General features: G+C 39.2%; 1 protein-coding gene across 1 annotated transcript in view; it reads left to right on the top strand.

The window, feature by feature from the left end:
• csmd3a (CUB and Sushi multiple domains 3a) overlaps nt 1–13,531 on the top strand; it is a 317,979-nt gene that overhangs the window by 149,883 nt on the left and 154,565 nt on the right. Inside the window, exons 31-32 of the mRNA XM_084386048.1 lie at nt 3,181–3,297; nt 13,269–13,382. Coding sequence (XP_084242174.1) covers nt 3,181–3,297; nt 13,269–13,382 — 231 coding nt within the window. The remainder of the gene's footprint in view (nt 1–3,180; nt 3,298–13,268; nt 13,383–13,531) is intronic.

A 13,531-nucleotide genomic window follows, 5' to 3' on the forward strand; every position in this document is an offset into this window, starting at 1 on the left:
AGTGTTGTTTATTTAAATTAATTTGAACATCTCCGTTTATTGTGCACGCATTAAATATTAGTCTCATTTCAGTCGGCTCCACTGTGGTGATGTTTAGCGCGCTTCTCTTCAGTCGGGGCTCAGCACTGTCAGCAGTGTGTTCTGCTGCAGCAAGAATGTCGCTCCAGTGCTTTCTTTGTTTTAAGTTTGGCCTCCAGTAGCTCTGTAGTGAACTTTCACACTTATGTCCACTCACAGACATCATTTCCCTCGATTCGAGACCAGCATCGGACAGTCTCTGCCCCGTGGTGCTGCGAAGGCAGTGATTTGTGTAAACCTTGGAGGTGCCAGTTGCTTTACAAATTCTCTGCAACATTGTTGCGAGGTAGTTCACACCCATTTATGTTGGTACGTGTGGTTGCTAAGGGTGTTGCTAAGGGTGTTGCTAAGGGCGCAGTGATAAATAGAACCGTTGGGTGAAGCGGCCATAGCCGTGTTTTAGCGTGAATAAAGCACAGCTATTGACCAATCAGAATCAAGGATTGGAACTAACCGGTTTATAAATATATATATATATGATCTGCAAAATAAGAAAATATTTAGTAATTTCCTGAAGCTATTCCACATAACAGATTATTTTTAGCTGCACAAACCAAAATAACAGCTGAATTTATACAAATGACCCATTTCAAAGTAATTCTCAGTAATGTGTGCATCATCTGAACCCTCTCCAGCGATGACTGTATGATTTTGAGATCATCTTTTTCTTCTGAAGGGTCGGTACTACATGACATAATTTGATTTATAACAGGATTTACATTATCATGTGCAAAAGTTTTCACCCCCGTCTCTTAACGTCATCATTGTGTACGAGTCCCTCAGTGCGCATCTCAAATCATAAAGCCAATCATTAGGAATGAAAAATCACCAACTTTTGCAAGTCATTGCTCTGTGTGAGTGTGATACGGCACGTGTGCTCGTCTTCCCTCGAGACGCGTTCATAGATGTGTGAAGCGCCGGCGCTGGACGATGTTTAAAGTGACGTGCAACATGGTAAACACTGTTCCTGTCGGATGCAGAGATGAGCAATCATTACATGACTCGCATGCAGTTCTCTGACTCAGGAGCGGATGATTTAGCGCTCTGATGTATTGACTCTGTCACAGCGTCTTGTTCGCTAATCATCTGGAATTAATATTTCCCCGCAGAATATTGTGGGATAAGCAGTAAATAAACCCACACACAGACTTTGGATTTCACATCAAATAATGCAAACGGCGCAGAAGCTCTCCCACTTGTGCAAGTCAAAGGCTATAAATGTCATTTGAAAGAAAGATTTATATTTCATAGAGTCGTATGACTGGATGAAAGCTTCTGCCGGCTCCATTAGATCCCAATCACTTTTTATCACACTTTTGCCACAATTATAGTATAATTATATATCTCTCTCGTGCATTAAGCTAAAGTGTGTCACTTATTGTGGAGAAATAATTCAAACCGCCTTTAATCGATGATTGAACGCTGACTGCATCTTATAAAGACGGTCTTTTAGAGTTTAAGATTGAAAAGTATTATTGCCATGCCTATAATTCTGGTCGATGAATGACTGAGCGCTGTTAACAATGCTATTAATATATCTAATGTTTAATTATATATATATATATATATATATCGCCCATGTTATATGGATTTACACCCTACTGTATGTTGCCATTGTTCGACATGCTTTAACTTCAGGTTAAGCTGCACTCATTTCTCCACTTTCCACAAAGTCAAAGTTTTACTTTATTTGATGTACTTGGTGTTTTTGACAAATCTGTTTCGTAAGTGAGATGTAGTCTCCTATCGGTGGCTTATTACACGTTTTTCTGCACAAGGAGGAATATTTAGTTTAGGCCCCAAGGCAGAATAACAGGAGCTGTTGTTTAGGCTACATGTACATGTTTTTAAATGAAGTGTCAGTATATTTTGTATTAACTCTAACATTACAAGGCAGTTTTACAAAAAATGTGTTTATTGCAAGAACTTTTATAAGGGTTCATAATTTGCGATATTATTCAGCTATAATGTAACTACACATAAAACCATGGCATATAAAACCATAAACGCATCATGAACAAACGCAATCATGCAATTTTTCTACAATGATGGCACAGTAAATAAATAAATCATAAACAATTGTTGAGAATGTACATTTAAACCACATAAAATTTTAATGTGCCAAACATTTATTTATACAGAAATAACAATTACAGGAAACAATGCATCACATCAGTGATATTTTTATTTTATTATTTTGTATTATTATTTTGTCTAAAATGTATATTTTATTATTTCAGCTTAATTTCAAATTATCTTTGATATTTGTGTTCCTGCACAGATTTGCAGTGTTTTTAAGTATAAATGATTCAGTCAGTCCATCCATCCATTAATCTGTCCATCCATCAATCATCCATCCATTAATCTGTCCATCCATCCATTAATCTGTCCATCCATCAATCATCCATCCATTAATCTGTCCATCCATCCATTAATCTGTCCATCCATCAATCATCCATCCATTAATCTGTCCATCCATCCATTAATCTGTCCATCCATCCATCCATCGTTCCATTAATCTGTCCATCCATCAATCATCCATCCATCCATCCATTAATCTGTCCATCCATCCATCCATCGTTCCATTAATCTGTCCATCCATCCCTCCATCCATCCATCCATCCATCCATCCCTCCATCCATCCATCCATCCATCCCTCCATCCATCCTTCCATCAATCATCCATCTATCATCCATCCCTCCATCCATCCCTCCATCCATCCCTCCATCCATCCATCCATCCCTCCATCCATCCATCCTTCCATCAATCATCCATCTATCATCCATCCCTCCATCCATCCCTCCATCCATCCTTCCATCAATCATCCATCTATCATCCATCCCTCCATCCATCCCTCCATCCATCCATCCATCCAAAAGATCACTGAAAACAGCAACATGATTCCTTCAGTGCAGACTGTAATTTTTAAGGACATTAATAGAGGTAATTGATTCTAGAGTAATGGTGGCTTGCATATAAAAATAATGAAGAAAATTGTAATTAAATTTAAAATGCATTAAAACAAGCAATAAAGAGAGACAGCTGATCGACATGTTCAACTGGTCTGTAATGATGTGTCTTGGATATTATTGTTTCCTCCAGCTCCGTGTGGGAGCCGGTCGACGGGATCCGAGGGCACCGTTCTGTCCCCCAACTACCCTCGCAACTACACCGGGGGCCAGTCCTGCGTGTACGAGATCTCGGTGCCGGGAGAGTTCGGTAAGAGCCGCACATGAACATCAGGGTTATGATGGGAGACTGTATGCTGCTACTGTACAGAACATGCATGTGCCGCTGTGAAAATAACCTGTTTAATGAGGGACATTTTCATCTTTTCATTTCTGAGAACTGCTTTCGCTGTGATTGAATAGGCACAGCAGTCACAGATGAAATGTGTATGTGTGTATGCGCAACGCCAGCAATCCTTTAGTCTAAAAGAGTTTCTGAAATCTGAATCTCAGACGGTCTGGTTTGCCTGGACTTTTGAAAGGGTTTGTGCTTCGAGTCTCTGGGGTGACTGAGATCATGTGTAGAGCTCAGAGCCTCATATTTTATGCATACACATTATATTTGTTTAGCTTTGCTTGTAACAAGCGGCATCGACTGTGCACAGCGAGAGACCGAGGCGTCCAGGATCAAACGAAGGAGAATGTTTTAGTGACCTTATGTGAACCGGAGAAACTTCTACTCCTCAGAGCGGCTATGGACTATAGAGCTGTTATACTGCAGTCGTGGGCTGATGCAAATGTCACTTCGTTGTACTTTGACCAGCCTATGAAACGTTCAGAACTAGAAACGAGATGAGATGTAATCGGACAAGATGTGACTCAAAAGCTTCTGTGGCTAAATAACAGAATCAATGATGCAAACTTCATCAAAGATGAGACTAATTCACATTCTCTACAGAAGACAATCATTATTCAGATCAAGTTCTGTTCTCATCCGATAATATCAGTGCAGAACGATTACTTTGTAACCATATATTAATATTTCATTGAATTTAAACATTTTATACTAGTGCTCTCTGCAATAAAAATGCAAGAAAATATGGGGATGCAATAAATGCAAGAAAATATGGGAGATGCAGAAGATATGGGGATGCAATACATGAAAGATAATATGGGGAGTGTCAGAAAAAATGGAGGATGTAATAAATGCAAGAAATTATGGAGAATTTAATAAATGCAAGAAAATATATGGATGCAGAAAATATGGGGGATGCAATAAATGCAGGAGAATATGGGAGATGCACAAAATATGGGAATGCAATAAATGCTAGAAAATTTGAATGATGTAATGCAAGAAAAGGGGGAGTGTCAGAAAAAAATTAGGGATGCAATAAATGCAAGACAATATGGAGAATTGAATAAATGCAAGACATTATGGGAGATGCAATAAATGCATACTAGTGTTCTCAGACACTCCCATTTTGGAAATATTGCATGCATTTATTATTTTTGATAATAACCTGACTATTGCTTACCTGACTATTGACTTTGCATTTAATTCACGTTTTTGGTTGTTTGGTCCATAGTGGAGTTAGATAACGCTCTTCATACTGTTTGTTACACACATTATTTGTACGATTGCATCATCAGTGTCGGCATGTGTGCCGAGAAATGCATTGTTTTATAATTGCCAAATTATATGCAATGATATTTAATTGACTTTTGAAGTACTTTCATATCAGTTTCAAACCTTCCATGACCTGTCCGAGAAAACTGAAGTGTGGAAGTGCTTTAAAGACACACATTTATTCGAGTAGCCCTTCTTTCGTGTCTTTTATCAGTGTCAAACCCTCTTCAGATTATATTAAGTCCTAACTCTACTAAATGGCAAGAGTTTGGGGGTGATGCCGTGAGGCGTCTCACATGATTATGAAAACGTTCTGATGATTTAACTGTCTATAAGAAGAAAGAATAGAAAACACCGACCGCTGAAGGTCTTCTTAAAATATCACCTCAAACATGAAGTTCTCAACTCTTCAAAAAACATCTCAACTTTTAGACTTTTAGAGTTTTCTTCCTCAGATTTAAAATAGAACATGGTCAGACTCGTGACTTTCACGCCATTGTGTTTTTAGTCTCTGACAACGACGACTTTTGTACTTCTGTACTAATATTGTATGCCAATAATTGGCGAATGACATTCCATTACATGTTTAAAACTATTTGTCTTTGCTTAAAATGAATGTAAAGAAATGGTAAAAAAAAATTGACTTGAGTAATGTTACAAAACATATCGGTAACACTTAAAGCCTTTATATATAATGCATTATAAAAGTATTTTCTATATGCATTAATTATGCCTTGTAATGTAACTTATGGATAGCTTCAACCACAGTTATAATATCATTAGAAATTGTAATGCATTAAAACACACGACAAACAACGGAAAAATATTATAATGCATGTTAACTTTGGTTTATTTATGAAAAGATGGAATGCATTTTAATGCACATTATGGATACCTTTATAATTCATTACACATAAAGACTTTTTTTTCACTTTCTATTCATCAAAGACTCTTTGAAGCATGTCAATCTATAAAGTTCATATTTGCATTTATTTTTCTCATTGACTATCATGTCCAATTATGGAAGTAAAATGTTTTTCATGTCGACTTTAATGACTAAAAGGAAAAAAAATGACCAAAACTTCAATTAAGGTTTTATTTAGTTAAAAATGCATCCTGTTGGAGATCAGTCCGACGTCGGTGCTCAAACTGAGGGATAATCCTGTGTCTGAAAAGAACTGTCAGAAGTGTTTATTTCTCATTTAAGCTCGTCAATTATACAGGACCTTTTGAACGGAATAATAAGGCAGTTCTCCGTTTCTTTGGCCAGCTTTTAATGTTTAATTATTCTGTCACAAATAATAAATCCGGACATTTTTTAAACAGCATCTGTCTTTTGAAAGGAAAACTGAATTATTCACAGCTGCCAAACGAGCGCCTTAGGCATGAATCGCACGTATTAGACTCCCGCGCGCGTGTTTATAGAAAGTTGTCGACCAACCGTACACTGTGCATCTGAGCGGCACGGAAGAAAATCTGTTCCCGTTGTTCCCGAGTCCCGAGTGTTTCCAAATCTTGGCAGCGTCGTGAGAGCGACTGCATTAGAGACTCGATTAGATGTATGTAAACCGCAGACGACAGCTTCGTGTTTTATGCTGGGCTCGGGTTGCTTTATGCCAATCACAATGTCTTGGATGTATAGTTGCATTGCTCACGCTAATCCCAGCTTGCTCCCTGTCAACAGTGAAAATTCACACCCCCTTAAACTGGTGGCAGACGTTCCAGAGAGCGTGAGCGCAGGAATCTGGCCCGAGGACACGTGGCTCTCCGGTACGGGGGTGTGTGTGTGTGTACGAGTGTGAGGACGTGCCTGCGGGCCAGTGTCGCATCAAACACACGACTGACTGCAGACACCCACGTGTGTAGCTGTGGATTCAACAAAGCCATCGCACACACACACACACACGCGCGCACGATCACCCGTTTCCATCTCTGAGCGTCGGCTTGTTCCACCTTGGCAATCTCCACAACCGAAAACAAACCGCAGGCTAATGCAATTAACATGAAAGCCAGTGTTGGAGAAGCGAGCTCTGAACGCATAATCAAAGGCGCCTATTATGCGTTTTTCATTTTACCTTTTCTTTAGTGAGAAATATTGCTGTTTGTGCGTGTGACCTGCAGAGTCTCGAAGCAAAACTGGTGCGTTCACGTCTTGTCAGAAAGACGGTATTGTTCAAACATGAGTCGGGAAAATATGAACTTTCTTTATGATCAAAGTTAAAGAGTTGAGGGAGTATCAGACAATATGGGAGATGCAATAAATGCAAGAAAATATTAGCAATGCAAATAAATTCAAGATAATGTGTAATAAATGCAGGAAAATATTGGGATGCAATAAATGCAAGATAGTATGGGGAGTGTGAGGAAAAATTAGGGATGCAGAAAATGCAAGACAATATGGAGTTAAATGCAAGAAAATATGGGGGTGCAGAAAATACTGAAGATGCAGAAAATATGGGGATGCAATAAATGCAAAAAAAAAAATTATTTATAATGTACTGGTTGACCAATCAGAGCAGACTGGGCTTTTTTGGAAAGCTCAAACACAGTTGTACAGTAAGAGAAACACGTTTAGATCATGTAAATGTATTGTAGCAGACACCAAGATAAAATGAGCATACATTGTTCTCTGTAAAGCGATGTGGGCCAGCAGTCGAGACAGGGCCAGAGGAGAATGCTAAGCAGATCCAGAGTTAAGTGCAAAACTTTTCCTCGACTGTCGCTGGAAAGCCAGTGTGAACATTGCCTGTGGCTTAGCCTAGCGAGAAACACGCTGGGAAGAATCGTACTCCTGAGAGATGAGTCACAGAGTTTTAACTGTACCAATACCAGCGCTTTGCTAACGCTAATGTTTGTCGTCGGTGTTGTTGTTACTGTCTGTTGCACCGCCTTGAATAATTGACACGGAGTTTGTGTCAGAGCGCCGGGGGTTTATATTCATGTTGTCTACTAGTGTTTGAAGTTGTGTGTGTGTTAGCATTGAGGTGTAGCATCGGGTCTCCCGCGGAGCCGGCTCCGGGCCGATTCCTTTCTTCCCATCATTCCGTCGACATTAAGGTCTAGTTATTCTCTGATCACCCACCGACTCTGTTGTTGAAGGAGCAGATGCTGTGTGGACCTTAGTTTGACAGGAAACAGGAGAATGTGATGAGGACACGGTTATCATGAGAGTGGGGGATGCAATAAATGCAAAACAATATGGAGAATTTAATAAATGCAAGAAACTATGGGGATGCAGAAAATATGGGAGAAATATGGGAGATCCAGAAAATATGGGGATGCAATAACGGCAATATAATATGGAGAATTTAAGAAATGCATGAAAATATGGGGATGCAGAAAATATGGGAGAAATATGGGAGATCCAGAAAATATGGGGATGCAATAACGGCAATATAATATGGAGAATTTAATAAATGCAAGACAATGTGGAGAATTTAATAAATGCAAGAAACTATGGGGATGCAGAAAATATGGGAGAAATATGGGAGAAATATGGGAGATGCAGAAAATATAGGAGATGCAGAAGAAAGGATGGGAGATCCAGAAAATATGGGGATGCAATAAAGGCAAGATAATATGGAGAATTTAATAAATGCAAGAAAAAATGGAGGATGCAGTAAATGCAAGAAAATATAGGATATGCAGAACATAATATAAGGAGTGTCAGAAAAAAGGAGGGATGCAATAAATGCCAGAAAATATGGGGATGCAGAAAATATGGGAGAAATATGGGAGATGCAGAAAATACGGGGATGCAATAAAGGCAAGATAATATGGAGAATTGAATAAATGCAAGAAAATATAGGATATGCAGAACATATGGGGATGCAATAAATGCTGGAAAATATGAATGATGTAATAAATGCAAGAAAATATATGGAGTGTCAGAAAAAATGAGGGATGCAATAAATGCCAGAAAATCTGGGGATATCAGATTGATCTCAGAGATGTTTGGCTCATTTTCAAAATATGGAAAACATGGAAATATTTGCGATGAAAAACACTTCTGAAGCCGAGCCAGCTCCAAAAGAAGCTGCGTTTGTTGGTCCATCGTGTTAGACAGCAGAGTTCGTCTGAGAAGAAACAATCTCTGATTTATTTGTTCACTGGTGTTAGCCCGAAGGCGCCGTCAGATGAGGACATGAACAGACGTTCACCATTACCCTTCTACATCACAATCCTGACCTCAGCTGGAAACACGTCTTCTGGATTAGCTTTCCGGGTTGAGATGGGAAGAGGTTGCCTTGCCAACCGCAGTGCCATTTCCTCGACTTAATAAACCATTACCAGTTGAAACGGCTGAGCTTTCTAGTGTTCGGATCATTCTGATTGTTCCTGCATGACTCGTGTTTAATTTATCAGTCCTCGGGGAGAGTCGTGTGTGACCTGTGTGTGTGTGTGTGTGTGTGTGTGTGTGGAGAACGGTGTTGCTTATCTGACATTGTGTGAAGATCAAACACCACACGCTTCCAGTGTAAAACAACAGAAGACCCAATTACCCAGCATCCTTTGTGTCTGTCAGGATTAATCGTGCAATGGATGCATGATATTGATTTGCGGACTAATATCCTGTACCTGTATTATAATACGATTGGCTAAGCTTGCCAAACCACACACCCGAGGGCTTTGGCATCTCGTCCTCTGAAATATTAATTCCAGGAGGTTTTCATTATTGACTGCTGATAATAGAGGTGGTTAAAAGAGAGCCGGAGATTGAAGATGTAATTAGTGAAAACACTGTTTGATTAGTCAATGCCAGTGAGTGAAAATAATTCATGTCAATAAATCAGTCAGTTATGAAAAGATTTGAACCAAATATATGCTGTAAAAATTGTCTTTTGAAGTGCAGATATTTCTGATCTCATCTCTATGTTAATACTTATTGGAGATGTATTGAAATATTTATAAAAACAAGGGTAAAAAGGTTGAGAACATGGGGGAATGTAAGCCATAGCTAAGACTTGTCTCATGAATATTGATTAGTTCCTGGGCACTCCAGGAAGTTCAATGTCGAGGATCACCAAATTAATATTCATGAGACAAACCATCACCCTGTGAATGTGTCACAAACAGTCTCGGCGAACGTGTGCTTTTTAATCTCGGAGAGATCTGTCACCACGGCCACTTTACAAAATGAAGATTAATTAGTGAATAAAATTAAGATGAATTATAAAAATAATTATATTATTATTAGATGTAATTATAATTGATTGCATCCCCCATATTTTCTGCATCTCCCATATTTTCTTGCATTTATTGAATTCTCCATATTTTCTTGCATTTATTGCATCCCCGTATTTTCTGCATCTTCAATATTTCCTTGCATTCAATAAATTCTCCATATTGTCTTACATTTATTGCGTCCCTTGTTTGTTCTGACACTCCCCATATTTTCTTGCATTTATTGCATCCCCCATATTTTCTGCATCTCCCATATTTTCTTGCATTTATTAAATTCTCCATATTTTCTTGCATTTATTGCATCCCCATATTTTCTGCATCTCCCATATTTTCTTGCATTTATTAAATTCTCCATATTTTCTTACATTTATTGCGTCCCTTGTTTGTTCTGACACTCCCCATATTTTCTTGCATTTATGACACCCTCCATATTTTCTAGCATTGATTGCATCCCCCATATTTTCTGCATCTCCCATATTTTCTTGCATTTATTAAATTCTCCATATTTTCTTGCATTTATTAAATTCTCCATATTTTCTTGCATTTATAGCATCCCCATATTTTCTGCATTTCCCATATTTTCTTGCATTTATTTAATTCTCCATATTTTCTTGCATTTATAGCATCCCCATATTTTCTGCATTTCCCATATTTTCTTGCATTTATTAAATTCTCCATATTTTCTTGCATTTATTGCATCCCCCATATTTTCTGCATTTCCCATATTTTCTTGCATTTATTAAATTCTCCATATTTTCTTGCATTTATTGCATCCCCCATATTTTCTGCATCTCCCATATTTTCTTGCATTTATTAAATTCTCCATATTTTCTTGCATTTATTAAATTCTCCATATTTTCTTGCATTTATTGCATCCCCATATTTTCTGCATTTCCCATATTTTCTTGCATTTATTAAATTCTCCATATTTTCTTGCATTTATTGCATCCCCATATTTTCTGCATCTCCCATATTTTCTTGCATTTATTAAATTCTCCATATTTTCTTGCATTTATTAAATTCTCCATATTTTCTTGCATTTATTGCATCCCCATATTTTCTGCATTTCACATATTTCAACAGGAAAGCAAGACAAAAACACTGATTTAAAAAAATGATGTTTAGTAATGAACCTTCAGTATCAGATCTCAGAAAGTCCCGGTGTTGTGCGTCTGTATTGCGTTATCGTTGCTTCACCTCCTCAGGTGAACTTCATACGTCGCTGAAATTGTTTTCTGCTGCTTTCAAACGAAACAAATGTGCAACTACCGTACCTCATCCAATTACAGGAAATACATTTCCTTCAAATGCCTGAAAGTGGAAAGAAAGAGCAAGAGTGATTGTGAATTATTCATAGGAAATGACAAACATATGGCTGTGTTTTTCTCACCTTTCCTCACTGGTGTTTTATCATCTGTCTAATGTTCACCGATGGCCTGGAGGCAGACTGTGTTCTGAGGCCTTCGGGCGAAACACGTTCACTTACTCTCTTTACAGTTCCTGTATCGACTCCTCCACTAGTTTTATAGCTTTATTTGGAGTTGCGAGATTAATTTATGGCATTTCCCTGCAGAAGTTTGAATCTCTTGTTAGGGCTTTTGTGCGGTGACTTTAGTAGGGTTGGTTATTACTGAATTCAATAAGTGATGATTGTGTTGGGAACACTGCTATAAGGCAGGACAGAAATATGAGCTATAATGTTGAAGATGTCATATACTCGTAGTTTTATTAGCTCTAGGACTGCTTGTTTCACACGAGGTCCCTTTGAAAGCCACTAAGGGAGAACGCCGTTTCTGTTAGGGGTTCAACCAGAGGAAAGACACTTCATAAAGGAGATGTTTGGGAAATGTTTGGAATATCAATTGTTTCTGATTCTAGACAGATAGATAGATAGATAGATAGATAGATAGATAGATAGATAGATAGATAGATAGATAGATAGATAGATAGATAGATAGATAGATAGATAGATAGATAGATAGATAGATAGATAGATAGATAGATAGATAGATAGACAGATAGACAAACTTGTCCCGTCAAACTCTTCCAAGAACATACGATCGATCCACATTCATCTATTGCTGTATTTTCATCTCAGTTTGTCTATATATTTCTGAAAGTAAATAAGGTCATGTTTGCTGACATTTTCATCCTATGAAAGAGCAATATCTCAGCAAAACCCTTCCTCTGGGAGTGACGGCGACTGATGAAAGATTTCTAGAGATGCTGTACGGACCCTCAGAGATATGAACACACTACTCAGATCTTACACACCAGCGACCGCAACACAGCAGTCAATGTTTATAGTTATTGCCTGTTTTGAAGACTCTCTTCCTCTTCTCTCTCACTACAGTCTCTCTCTCTCACTACAGTCTCTCTCTCTCTCACTACAGTCTCTCTCTCTCTCACTACAGTCTCTCTCTCTCACTACAGTCTCTCTCTCTCACTACAGTCTCTCTCTCTCACTACAGTCTCTCTCTCTCACTACAGTCTCTCTCTCTCACTACAGTCTCTCTCTCTCTCACTACAGTCTCTCTCTCTCTCACTACAGTCTCTCTCTCTCACTACAGTCTCTCTCTCTCTCACTACAGTCTCTCTCTCTCTCACTACAGTCTCTCTCTCTCTCACTACAGTCTCTCTCTCTCACTACAGTCTCTCTCTCTCACTACAGTCTCTCTCTCTCTCACTACAGTCTCTCTCTCTCTCACTACAGTCTCTCTCTCTCTCACTACAGTCTCTCTCTCTCACTACAGTCTCTCTCTCTCACTACAGTCTCTCTCTCTCACTACAGTCTCTCTCTCTCACTACAGTCTCTCTCTCTCTCACTCTCTCACTACAGTCTCTCTCTCTCTCACTACAGTCTCTCTCTCTCACTACAGTCTCTCTCTCTCACTACAGTCTCTCTCTCACTCACTACAGTCTCTCTCTCTCACTACAGTCTCTCTCTCTCTCACTACAGTCTCTCTCTCTCTCACTACAGTCTCTCTCTCTCTCACTACAGTCTCTCTCTCTCACTACAGTCTCTCTCTCTCACTACAGTCTCTCTCTCTCTCACTACAGTCTCTCTCTCTCTCTCTCACTATAGTCTCTTCTCTCTCTCTCTCACTACAGTCTCTCTCTCTCACTATAGTCTCTTCTCTCTCACTACAGTCTCTCTCTCTCTCTCTCACTATAGTCTCTTCTCTCTCTCTCTCACTACAGTCTCTCTCTCTCACTACAGTCTCTCTCTCTCTCACTACAGTCTCTCTCTCTCACTACAGTCTCTCTCTCTCACTACAGTCTCTCTCTCTCACTACAGTCTCTCTCTCTCTCACTACAGTCTCTCTCTCTCTCACTACAGTCTCTCTCTCTCACTACAGTCTCTCTCTCTCACTACAGTCTCTCTCTCTCTCTCACTGTAGTCTCTTCTCTCTCTCTCTCTCTCACTACAGTTCTCTTCGGCCAGTTTCTGTTCTTCCAGACGAGCTCTAATGATGTGGTTGAGATCTTCGACGGGCCCTCGACCGAGTCTGCGCTCCTCAGCTCCAGCTACGGCTCTCACTCAGGTAAAGGCTTTGTTTACCGCGGGACACCAACTAACGGCTCGTCTGCCGAGACCAGATGCCATTAAACTACGCAGTCAGTTCTCGTTCCTGCTGTGTGTGTCGGTGTTAATGTGCTTCTGACACGCAGTCGGGCTGCAGTGTGTTTACAC

Source organism: Rutilus rutilus (assembly GCF_951802725.1).
Source record: "Rutilus rutilus genome assembly, chromosome: 17".
NCBI lineage: Eukaryota > Metazoa > Chordata > Actinopteri > Cypriniformes > Leuciscidae > Rutilus > Rutilus rutilus.